This window comes from Poromitra crassiceps (assembly GCF_964638095.1).
Source record: "Poromitra crassiceps genome assembly, chromosome: 29".
Lineage (NCBI taxonomy): Eukaryota > Metazoa > Chordata > Actinopteri > Beryciformes > Melamphaidae > Poromitra > Poromitra crassiceps.
Window position 1 is genome coordinate 17,341,245 of NC_139641.1, and position 13,227 is coordinate 17,354,471.

Consider the following 13,227-nt stretch of genomic DNA (forward strand, 5'->3'; position numbering starts at 1 on the left):
ATATAGGTTCGGAAAATATTATTGACGTGCGAATTAATCGCACGGAAAAAAACGCTCCCGATGTGTAAGGACCTTTAGTGTGAAAAACACACTATACGCACGCGCGCACACACACACACACACTGCTTAGGAGCACATCAGAAGCTGTTGTGATTCTGCTAGTCTGTCTTGTAAAACAAGCAAACCCTGAACCAAATGAAAATCCTATGTGCAAAGCTTTCTAGGATGCATGCTGCGCGCTGCCACGTCTTATCGTTTTCCAACCCAGTTTTGATAAAATCATGCCCACTTCCCACCCCGGTTTATAAAACCACGCCCACTTCCCAGTTTAGATAAAACCATGTCCACAGCTGGAAATTGAGAATGCGTTATTTCAAAACCCCTCTGGTAATAATCTACATATGACAAAAAAGCTTGGAAAGAGGATGTGGTCTAATAGGAGATTTCACTCATATTTTTTCGGGGATTGCCCTAAATTATTATTATTTTGGGAAAAGGTCATGAGGGAAATAAAAGAGCTTTTACATTTTGAAAATGATTTTGAACCACAGGAAATAATACTGGGTAATATGTCTTCAGAATAAGAATGAGGTGTATTTGCTCAGAGCGCTGGTGTTAATAGCCCACAGAATGATTATAATAAACTGGCTTAAACCTTACCCACCTACCTTGGACCAATGGACCCAAAGACTCAAGGCCATGAACTGTATGGAGAATATTACAGCCAAACTACAACTCAAGTCCGACTCTTATTTAGAAAAATGGTCTTATGTAATATTGTATTTGGCAAAGTGACTATACAGAAACTATTGGACTGGAAAAGATGGGGTGAATGTTAGAACATTTAAATACCTGGATTTGTATTTATTGTTTATTATTTCATTACCGTATCTGTACGTCTTCTCGTTTCGTGATGTAACAAGACAATCTGTGTTTGTATCATGCTGTGTGAGAGATGTGTCAAGGAACCTGTTCTAATAAAATGTAGCAAAAAAAAAAAAAAATCATGTCCACTTCCCTATGACGTGACTCGCTGGAACTCGTAGTCTCGTTGCTTTCTTGAATGCGCTAAGCTAAGAAAACAACCCAAAAAGTTGTATATGAACCTAATCTTTGCCTTAACCCCAACATTCAGAAGACTTCACGTCTAGGGCTGGGATGATAACCGCAATACCGCGGTCACGTGACTCTACCGCGGTCACGTGACTCTACCGCGGTCACGTGACTCTACCGCGGTCACGTGACTCTACCGCGGTCACGTGACTACCACGGTCACGTGACTCTACCACGGTCACGTGACTCTACCACGGTCACGTGACTACCACGGTCACGTGACTACCGCGGTCACGTGACTCTACCGCGGGGTTGGGCTCATTACCGTCATCACCGCATTTTTATTATTATTTATTATTATTATTAGTATTATTATTTACATTTGATTGTACCGGTAGTCTACTTTATTATATTAATTACAGACACACTGCCAAAAGAAGTTCAGCAGCCTAAGCCATAGCCAGTCTTACAATATATACAGTAAAGGAAATAGGTTATTATTTTTGAGGACTACATCAGAGAGGATAGGCTACAGTACAATCTCCTTGCTATAGCGTCGCCCCAGTCGCCATACTTCACCTCTGCTCTGTTCTGTAGGATAATAGCCTACCACTTAAAAAAAAAAAAATGCAGTTAATCGCCAAACCACGGTGAAACCGTCCGCGGTGACCGCAACGATGAAAAAATCGATACCGTCACCGCCCTCTTCACGCCTAATTGTAAATTTGAACACAGATGATTAAAAGAAATATATCGATTTTTTACCAAAATAACACCTAGATTTTTTTCCTCCAGGCAGGCTGCAAACTGCATAGACTTCTCCTTACTGTTTATGGATGTGTTGTCACACAAAACCCTAATGCATTATGCCGGCTTGTGATGAAATCTATTTCCAAGCCATTCCAAGTTAATGTTCTGCTCGTTTGACTTGTTATTTGTCTCAGATCTGCCATCCCACCTTGGCACCAGCCCAATCATTTCTTATGAGTTTGTCAATTTGACCCAAGGCCAATACCTCACTTGCCCTTGGTGCATTTTGCTCCATCTTCCAAATGACGACTGTGACGTTGAAGCATAATAGATTTTGATGTGACCCATCGTGCGGCAGAACGAACACGCCCGGCACCTCCCTATAGGTTTCCCTGCATGACTGCCCGATGAGACGTCTGGCGAGATGAAATTGTTTCCTGAAGTTGTCAGATTGCCGCGCAGCTCTGCCCTTGTATTGGATTCTAGCATCCCGTCTCTCCACATCTCCCTCTTGACAACCCCGCCCTCTTCTCCTCATCTCCACTCCTCCCCAAAAAGAAGTAAAGATAATGGCTTTTATTTAATGTTTTTTCCTCTTGTGTTTCTCATTTTCTAATCTGCAGCCACATTTGTCAATGTCACCCCATGTCTAAAGTCTGAGAGGGAAACGCAGTTCCACTCCAGAAAGCAGGGTTGTTCTTACCATAGATGATGATGTTGTTGGTGGTGAGGGATTGCATGAATGGAAATTCATTTACGTCGCTCTTCTCTCCCAAGAACCTTGAAGTGCCTCTTTTATTTAGAACTAGTGCAGTGCCCGTTCGCTGCACAGAGCGCTGTTCGCTTGTTTCTTCAAAGTTTATTCATATTGTCCATGTTGCATCAAATCTGATGCTGCACGTCCTCGGGTCCCCATTAATACACCCAGCAAGTGTGAGGTAGATCGGACGAACGGTTCTCGAGATATGTGAAGGAGAGGACACTCACTCACTGACTGACTGACTGACTCACTCACTCACTCACTGACTGACAGATTCCCTGCTTTATTCACCTTATGTAGCCACGCCCATTTGACCCGGTTGTATGGTCGTGTCAAAACTTCCGGCTTAAAATAAAATGGCTGGCTGCTCCAATCTCATCTAACTCTGAATTAACTAATAATTTAGCCAATTGTATGTAACATACCAAATAAAAGCAAACGGCAATGTCTAAGAATGCAACGCCATGTAACTGGCTCGTTAAGTCTCGCATTCCAGGGAATTACGTTAACGTCTGCGGGTCTTATTGACGTTAGTGGCTCGAGCGCAACTCGGAGGAGAGAAAACTATCTGAAGCTTTCTTTGTTGGAGTCCAGGTATGTTTTACAAGAAAGTGCTCCACCTGGCTAACAGTGGATACTCTGCTTGCTTGCTGTGTACCGAGCTCAAAGTAGTAGGCTACGTTCTTTATTTTACCCCCTGCGCTGTCCGCTCCAAAAACAACTCTTATTTTGCGCCGTGACCACCGGAAGTGTTAACAGGACCCGGAAGAATTTGGCCCACTGTAAGGTCTGAACATAAGGTGAATAGTATGATGCTACAAAATAGCCTGTATTGATGTTGGGTCAGACGGTAGGCTACACCTGTATTGATGTTGGGTCAGACGGTAGGCTACACCTGTATTGATGTTGGGTCAGACGGTAGGCTACACCTGTATTGATGTTGGGTCAGACGGTAGGCTACACCTGTATTGATGTTTGGTCAGACGGTAGGCTACACCTGTATTGATGTTGGGTCAGACCGTAGGCTACACCTGTATTGATGTTTGGTCAGACGGTAGGCTACACCTGTATTGATGTTGGGTCAGACGGTAGGCTACACCTGTATTGATGTTGGGTCAGACGGTAGACTACACCTGTATTGATGTTGGGTCAGACGGTAGGCTACACCTGTATTGATGTTGGGTCAGACGGTAGGCTACACCTGTATTGATGTTGGGTCAGACGGTAGGCTACACCCGTATTGATGTTGGGTCAGACGGTAGGCTACACCTGTATTGATGTTTGGTCAGACGGTAGGCTACACCTGTATTGATGTTGGGTCAGACCGTAGGCTACACCTGTATTGATGTTTGGTCAGACGGTAGGCTACACCTGTATTGATGTTGGGTCAGACGGTAGGCTACACCTGTATTGATGTTGGGTCAGACGGTAGACTACACCCGTATTGATGTTGGGTCAGACGGTAGGCTACACCCGTATTGATGTTGGGTCAGACGGTAGACTACACCCGTATTGATGTTGGGTCAGACGGTAGGCTACACCCGTATTGATGTTGGGTCAGACGGTAGGCTACACCCGTATTGATGTTGGGTCAGACGGTAGGCTACACCCGTATTGATGTTGGGTCAGACGGTAGGCTACACCCGTATTGATGTTGGGTCAGACGGTAGGCTACACCCATATTGATGTTGGGTCAGACGGTAGGCTACACCCGTATTGATGTTGGGTCAGACGGTAGGCTACACCTGTATTGATGTTGGGTCAGACGGTAGGCTACACCTGTATTGATGTTGGGTCAGACGGTAGGCTACACCTGTATTGATGTTGGGTCAGACGGTAGGCTACACCTGTATTGATGTTGGGTCAGACGGTAGGCTACACCTGTATTGATGTTGGGTCAGACGGTAAGATACACCTGTATTGATGTTGGGTCAGACGGTAAGATACACCTGTATTGATGTTGGGTCAGACGGTAGGCTACACCTGTATTGATGTTGGGTCAGACGGTAAGATACACCTGTATTGATGTTGGGTCAGACGGTAAGATACACCTGTATTGATGTTGGGTCAGACGGTAGGCTACACCCGTATTGATGTTGGGTCAGACGGTAAGATACACCTGTATTGATGTTGGGTCAGACGGTAAGATACACCCGTATTGATGTTGGGTCAGACGGTAGGCTACACCCGTATTGATGTTGGGTCAGACGGTAGGCTACACCCGTATTGATGTTGGGTCAGACGGTAGGCTACACCTGTATTGATGTTGGGTCAGACGGTAGGCTACACCTGTATTGATGTTGGGTCAGACGGTAGGCTACACCTGTATTGATGTTGGGTCAGACGGTAGGCTACACCTGTATTGATGTTGGGTCAGACGGTAGGCTACACCTGTATTGATGTTGGGCCAGACAGTAGGCTACACCTGTGAAAGCTTTGACATGAAATGTGTCCACTGTGGAGCAGCTCACAGGATCTGGCTGCAGCTTCTCACAGGTTGACAGTTGACTGTGGCCGAGGCTGTCCAGGATGAATGACTTGTCCTTGCCTGCAAGGGGAGCAGTTTGTGTCCAGTAGAGTCCAGCTGCTGATCAGGGCCAATATAAACTCACTCATGTTGGCTTTCTATCGGAGTGTTGAGCAGTCGTATAAATCTGATATTAAAAAGTATCAAGCTACTGTTTACAAATCCTGTTAGGAACAGATGCCAGCTTGGAGCAAATTGTTTTGCACTTTAGTTTCCACAACCAGAGGCTCTGGAGTGACTCCAATGCTGCTGGTCTCTAAGGGCATGTTCACATTACAGGCAAATCTGATTTGGGAGTGTGTCCGCACTGCCACAAATCTGATTTTCAAGTCGGATCTGTGTGTCCAGACCTAAACAGCCTATCTGCATGGGTTGCTATGGTAACGACGTGGGCATCAGTAAATACGTACGTTAGTGACGTGGTTTTCCTGCGCAGAAACATTTGATGACGAGTTGCGAGTGACGTTCAAATCAGATTTGGTGGATCTGCGCGTCCGCACTCAAGTCACATCAGTCGAAAGCAGATTGGAAACTACCTCCATATGTGGTTTGGGACAAGTGACACAAATCAGACTTGGAGCGTCCAGACTCATAAAACCAATCTGGATAAAGTCATTAATAGGTCACTAAAGTTCACAAATCAGATTTGGCCTCCTAGTCTGAACATGGCCTTAGATGTATCCTTTTGATTGATGATTCTTGATGAATAGATGTAAAATCTCACCTGCAACACTAGCTCATAATGTTCTGGTTCTGCCCAGGTTCTCTCAGGTTTACTGCTCCTCCTTTTCTGATGCCCTATCCAAGATACTTAAAACACCAATAGACACTGAGGAGGACCTGCCTAGGACATGGTCAAACTGCATGGACACTGAGGAGGACCTGCCTAGCACATGGTCAAACTGCATGGCTTATGTCACTCTCTTAGCCAGAAGACTCAATCGCCTTCATTGGAGGCAGGTTCCTCCTCAGTCTTGACACCTCCCTCTTCTAGACATTGGATTAGAGCAGTGGTTCTAATCGCGGACCCCCAGGGGTCCGTGGCACTTTGCCAGGGGGTCCGCGAAAAGTTTTCAGGTATTTATTTTATTTTATTTTTATTAAAAAAAAAAAAAAAAATGCTACATGTTACTTATTCCTTCTCAAACTACTCCCTACATGGTGCTAGTCTATCAAAATATCTTGGCTGTCATTGATTGTGTTGCATAGTGGTTTTCTGTACTGTGGACAAATTGTGATATTGTAAGTCGCTTTGGACAAAACAAAAGCGTCTGCTAAATGACGTAATGTTAATGTAATATATATATATATATATATTTTTTTTGCAAAATCTTCATAGTTCAACGAAAATAGTTTATGCTTTAAATCTAAAATGGTTCATGGATTACATTCTAATAACAAACCTATCAAATTAAAAGTCAAGCACGTTACCGTGGAAACAATTAAGCTTAGCCCAAAATCACAAATCAGAATGAGGGGGTCCCCGGTATATTTTCTATCTTGTAAGGGGTCCTTGGCTGAAAAACATTTGAGAACCTCTGGGTTAGAGAAGATGCACCAACATCTTCTGAAGCTAGCAAACATCAGATTTGCTTTACTAAGGATCATTTTAGCAGTGTACTGTATGGCAACCTTTTGTGACATATCTGCTTGACTAGCTGTGAGGTTGTAGTATTGTTTATTTAGCTGTGAGGTTGTACTATTGTTTATTTTCAACATTTGCTATTCACCTGATTCACCACGCCCACTTTTTCTCTACAACTACTTTTTTACTACTTTTTCTCTACAACTACTTTTTTACTACTTTTTCTCTACTACTTTTTCTCTACAACTAGAGTCTGACCGATATATTGGTCGGACTCTAGTTGTTTTCATCTTCAAAGTGATCAGGAAACTAAAATAATGCTGATATCTGAAAGTACAAACTGAAGCACAGGAGAGAAACTACCGTAACTTCATTGCGGTCGTTTCTGACTTCTCTCCCTCCCTCCCTCCCTCTCCTCCAGTGGACTCTAGTAGAAAGTAATATAAACAGAATGTGCGTCTGTCTGTGTGCAGGAGTATATCTCAAGGGAAGAGGGGTTAGAGAGTGGATGTATGTCAGTGCTGCTCACGATGCTCTATAGGAGGATACATATCTCTGAGTGACACAGTGCTGCTCACGATGCTCTATAGGAGGATACATATCTCTGAGTGACACGCTGCCATCTTCTCCCCCCTCAGTAACCACCTGGAGAAGAGCCTGCAGCTCCTGATGGACAGAGTGGATGACATGAGTCAAGACATTGTCAAGTACAACACGTACAGCCGCAACCTGAGCAAGCAGCAGCAGCAGAAGCACCAGGTATCCTGTTTACACACACAACATCATGCACACACACACACACACATGCGCGCGCGTGCAAACACACACACGTGCGCACACACACATGCGCGTGCATGCAAACACAGACACTTCACACACGTCACACACACACACACACGTGCACGCACAAACACACGTCACACACACACACATCATGCACACACACACACACACACACGTCACACACACACATCATGCACACACACACACATGCACGCGCTTGCACACACACACACACACACTCACACACACACTCACACACTCACACACTCACACACACTCTGATTGACTCAGTAATATCAACTCTTGATTGGCATTAGCTTGTCGTTAGCGTGTGTTGGGTCTCGCACACTACTGGAGCGTTTCCTGCTCCACAGAAACTTGGCTTTGAAGACACACTGCCTCTCTGCCCCGCGGTGGTGCCTTGTGTTTGCCTGGATGCAAGGCTCCTATCTATAGAGTCACTTTTCATTTTAACGACTAGGCAAACTCCTCCCAGTAGTTTCCCCTACCGATGCCTTGGGGGGAAGGGGCAAAAAAAATAAGTGTACATTTTCTAAATAGCAATATTCTGGGAAATATCGTGATATTTGATATTATCGAAAATGGGCCCAATCTTTCCCTAGGCCTAGAGCAGGGGTGCCCAAATTCTTTCCCATGAAGGGCCAAAACTCAATCCGGGTGGAGGGCCGAGGGCCAAAAATAAACGTTGTGGAATTACATTAAAATGTATTGTGTTTTATAGAAAATTAACATTCTAAATCTAAAATAACATTTCAATATAATAATCTACTTTTTATCTGTTTGGTAATTGTAATAATTTGCAATTGGTTATATATATTTAAAAAAAACATCTGCATTTGTGGGGAGCTTAAACATTTAATCAGTAAACACCCCGTTAAAAACAGTTAGGGTTAGGGTTAGGGTTTCCACCTTTGTAATCAAGAGAGAAATTTGACTTAATTCACAACTTGAAAAATCCTCAAGGTACTTTGAGAATCAGCTTTATTGTCCATCTTTTGTAAACAATTTGCCCTGACAATTTGACAAAAACATGCAATATCCTGGTTGCTAATGTGGTTCCTCCTCTGGTTGTTAACTCATTGAGTGCCAGCCACTTTTGGAGAACGGATGCTCCCAGTGCCAGAGTTTTCAGAGCGTTTTCAGTGATTTCTCGAGGCCCACAGAATATTGTGTGATATTACTATGTAAACACCGAACACGCACAAGAACGAGCTGGCTCTATTGTATCATCAGCAAAAAAAAGTTTATTGATACCATTTTCCGTTCTTTAGTTATGAGCCGGAGAAGATAGGTTGTTTTCAGCGTTTTCAGGCTTTTCAAATTATTAGCTGAGATAATCCGCCTTTTGTGAAATGCAGCATTTCAAGCACATTCACTGAGTCTGAAGATAATATTTTCTGATGTAGTGACGTAGTTGTTGTGTGATGCCCTGCGTGCACCACCCCCCTCCCCCCGTAAACTCCTCCCCACACTGCACACAGCCTCACGCAACCATTATATTTTCGGAGTGCTGCGTTTGTGTGCTGCTGTCGGCTCTCAGCGCCACAGCAGGGAAGAGCCAACCCGGATTGCTGAATGGTTTGGCGTCAGGGGCTGCTTTCCTGGCTGCTAATCGGGTGGAGAAACTATACAGACAGACAGACAGGGACAGAGGGGCTCAGTTGTGAGCGCGGATTGACTCCTGTTCGGAGCCAATGTCAGCTCCCGCGACAGAGCAAATGGCTCTGGGAGCATGCATCGGTTTGTCTTTGATCCACGGGTTTTAGGCTGTTTCTCGGACCTGTCTCTAATCTGGACTGCACCGAGCAAGCACTGTCGCCACCTAATGAGTCCGTAAAATAGGTTATACACCTTCAATACCTACAATAATTGGACAGGAGATGCAGGGGGCTTTGATCGATGCCCCACCGTCAAAAAACGCATTGGACGTCTTTCGACGTCCATGGCACTCTACGTCACTATTTAATTGGACGTCCTTCGACGTCCATGGCACTCAATGAGTTAAGGGCGCCTGTTCAGAGGGAGGGGAACTGGTTGGAATAGCGTGAACCTCCCACGTGCTATGTCCTACCGGTGAAGCTTCCCCTGTCAGGTGAAAAGAAGCGGCTGGCTAACTGCCCATGTCTCGGAGGAAGCATGGAGCCAGTTTCGGCTCTCCCCAGATCGGCAGAGGGTGGAGCAGCAACCAGGATAAATATAAAATTAGCACTAATGGGGGATAAAAAATGGGATGGAAAAAAAAAATATATATAAAAAATATATATATATATATTCCAAGCTTTGTCTGAGGGGAGGCTCACGGTCTCAGACTTTGAAAACCCCTGGCCTATAACATTTGCGTACATTTACGCATTTCCCTGTTCATTATACGCAACGCTTTAGCGGGAAAACCTCCAGAGGATTCAAAATTCATTCCAACAAATGCCATTTTGTGTCCTTTTCTTTTCTTTTTGATTACCCCTTGCGCACTTTCTGTCGGCTGCAGTCTCCCGTACAGCTGCATTGTGGGACGTTTAGTTGAAAGCGTACAGCTGCATTGTGGGACGTTTAGTTGAAAGCGTACAGCTGCATTGTGGGACGTTTAGTTGAAACCGTACAACTGCATTGTGGGACGTTTAGTTGAAAGCGTACAGCTGCATTGTGGGACGTTTAGTTGAAACCGTACAACTGCGTTGTGGGACGTTTAGTTGAAAGCGTACAGGTGCGTTGTGGGACGTTTAGTTGAAAGTGTACAGCTGCGTTGTGGGACGTTTAGTTGAAAGCGTACAGGTGCGTTGTGGGACGTTTAGTTGAAAGCCTACAGGTGCGTTGTGGGACGTTTAGTTGAAAGTGTACAGCTGCGTTGTGGGACGTTTAGTTGAAACCGTACAACTGCGTTGTGGGACGTTTAGTTGAAACCGTACAACTGCGTTGTGGGACGTTTAGTTGAAAGCCTACAGCTGCGTTGTGGGACGTTTAGTTGAAAGCGTACAGGTGCGTTGTGGGACGTTTAGTTGAAAGTGTACAGCTGCGTTGTGGGACGTTTAGTTGAAAGCGTACAGGTGCGTTGTGGGACGTTTAGTTGAAAGCCTACAGCTGCATTGTGGGACGTTTAGTTGAAAGCGTACAGCTGCGTTGTGGGACGTTTAGTTGAAAGTGTACAGCTGCGTTGTGGGACGTTTAGTTGAAAGTGTACAGCTGCGTTGTGGGACGTTTAGTTGAAAGTGTACAGCTGCGTTGTGGGACGTTTAGTTGAAAGTGTACAGCTGCGTTGTGGGACGTTTAGTTGAAAGTGTACAGCTGCGTTGTGGGACGTTTAGTTGAAAGTGTACAGCTGCGTTGTGGGACGTTTAGTTGAAAGTGTACAGGTGCGTTGTGGGACGTTTAGTTGAAAGCGCTCCAGTTTGCTCACACATCGTTTGTCTTCCTCGCACCAGCGCAGCCTCCCCGCTCTGTGTCAGCCTCTCCTCCATCTCGCCAAATGAACCAGGCTTTTAGCATCTCCAGAGAGACCTCCACCTCACTGATTTACCTCCTGTCAGCCCTCCACACATCACTCCATCCTGTGTCAGCACTTATAGCTCTCTCTCTCTGTGTCTCTCTCTCTCTCTCTCTCTTTCTCTCTCTCTATATATATGTTCCTCTTGCACCTTCCTCCCTCCCTCTCCCTCTCTCTCTCTCTCTCTCTCTCTCTCTCTCTCTCTGTGTCTCTCTCTCTCTCTCTCTCTTCTCTCTCTCTATATATATGTTCCTCTTGCACCTTCCTCCCTCCCTCTCCCTCTCCCTCTCTCTCTCTCTCTCTCTCTCTCTGTGTCTCTCTCTCTCTCTCTCTCTTCTCTCTCTCTATATATATGTTCCTCTTGCACCTTCCTCCCTCCCTCTCCTCTCTCTCTCTCTCTCTCTCTCTCTGTGTCTCTCTCTCTCTCTCTCTTCTCTCTCTATATATATGTTCCTCTTGCACCTTCCTCCCTCCCTCTCCCTCTCTCTCTCTCTCTCTCTCTCTCTCTGTGTCTCTCTCTCTCTCTCTCTCTTTCTCTCTCTCTATATATATGTTCCTCTTGCACCTTCCTCCCTCCCTCTCCCTCTCTCTCTCTCTCTCTCTCTCTCTCTGTGTCTCTCTCTCTCTCTCTCTCTTCTCTCTCTCTATATATATGTTCCTCTTGCACCTTCCTCCCTCCCTCTCCCTCTCCCTCTCTCTCTCTCTCTCTCTCTCTCTGTGTCTCTCTCTCTCTCTCTCTCTTCTCTCTCTCTATATATATGTTCCTCTTGCACCTTCCTCCCTCCCTCTCCTCTCTCTCTCTCTCTCTCTCTCTCTGTGTCTCTCTCTCTCTCTCTCTTCTCTCTCTATATATATGTTCCTCTTGCACCTTCCTCCCTCCCTCTCCCTCTCTCTCTCTCTCTCTCTCTCTCTCTGTGTCTCTCTCTCTCTCTCTTCTCTCTCTCTATATATATGATCCCCCACTATCTGGATATGATGAAACAATTATCAAATTGATCCATTATGAGGGATTTGATACCAGTAGTTCTGATCCAGATCCTGCAGACCTCACCTTGTGTGTGACTGACTCTCTCTCTCTCTCTCTCTCTCTCTCTCTCTCTCTCTCTCTCTCTCTCTCTCTCTCTCTCTCTCTCTCTCTCTCTCTCTCTCTCTCTCTGTCTCTCTCTCTCTCTGTCTCTCTCTGTCTCTCTTTCTTTCTCTCTCTCTCTCTCTCTCTCTCTCTGTCTCTCTTTCTTTCTCTCTCTCTCTCTCTCTCTCTGTCTCTCTCTCTTTCTTTCTCTCTCTCTCTCTCTCTCTCTCTTCTTTCTCTCTCTCTCTCTCTCTCTCTCTCTCTCTCTCTGTCTCTCTCTCTCTCTCTCTCTCTGTCTGTCTCTTTCTCTCTCTCTTTCTCTCTCTCTTTCTCACCCTCGCATTCTCTCTCTCTCTCTCTCTCTCTCTCTCCAGTACCTCCAGAGGAGGCAGCAGGAGAACACCAGCGACAGAGCAGAGGGGAGCCCCCGTTGCCCGAGGAAGACATCGGCAAGATGTTCAAGCCCCCCCAGCCCCCACCACGCATGGACACACTGCTTATTGCAGGTACGCACACACCCCACACACACACACACACCACACACACACACACACCCCCCCCCCCCCCACACACACACACACACACACACACACACCACACACACACACACACACACACACACACACACACACCCCACACACACACACACACACACACACACACACAACACCACACACACACACACCCCACACATACACACACATTCATTGACATAATGCTTACCATATCCTAAACCCACTTCTAAGCTCACCCTTAAAACTGAGTCTTAACTAGAGCTGGGTATTGGTTCAAATTTCAACATTAGATTCCGATTCACAAGGTTCCGAATCGATTAATCCCGATTCGATTCCGATTCGATTAATTTCAATATTGATTTGGTTAGTGATACTAAAACATGTTTTTTGAGCTGTAACCTGAATTACATGATTGTCCAGTTATGTAACACAGGGTTTCCCAACCTTTTTTGCAACAAGGACCGGTAGATACATGGGGAAAAAAGTTGCGGACCGGTTGTCAATTTGAATGGTTTTAGTTACACATATATTTACCCACCAGGTGGTGACAAAGGGTAAATAACAGCCTTTTCATCTGTCAATAAAGACACTTTCACAATTATGCACAGTGATTTGATTTCAGCCTATATCATTTCTAAAAGTAGATATTAATGATCAAACATTTCCATTCATGTAGCCTACAGTAT

The 13,227-nt window shown here is 45.2% G+C and overlaps 1 protein-coding gene across 1 annotated transcript in view; it reads left to right on the forward strand.

Moving 5' to 3' along the window:
• LOC310799994 (eukaryotic translation initiation factor 3 subunit H-like) overlaps positions 1-13,227 on the forward strand; it is a 92,389-nt gene that overhangs the window by 76,822 nt on the left and 2,340 nt on the right. The window contains 3 exon segments of the mRNA XM_083662596.1: positions 7,314-7,434; positions 12,401-12,425; positions 12,428-12,532. Of these exon segments, the coding sequence (XP_083518722.1) occupies positions 7,314-7,434; positions 12,401-12,425; positions 12,428-12,532 (251 nt within the window).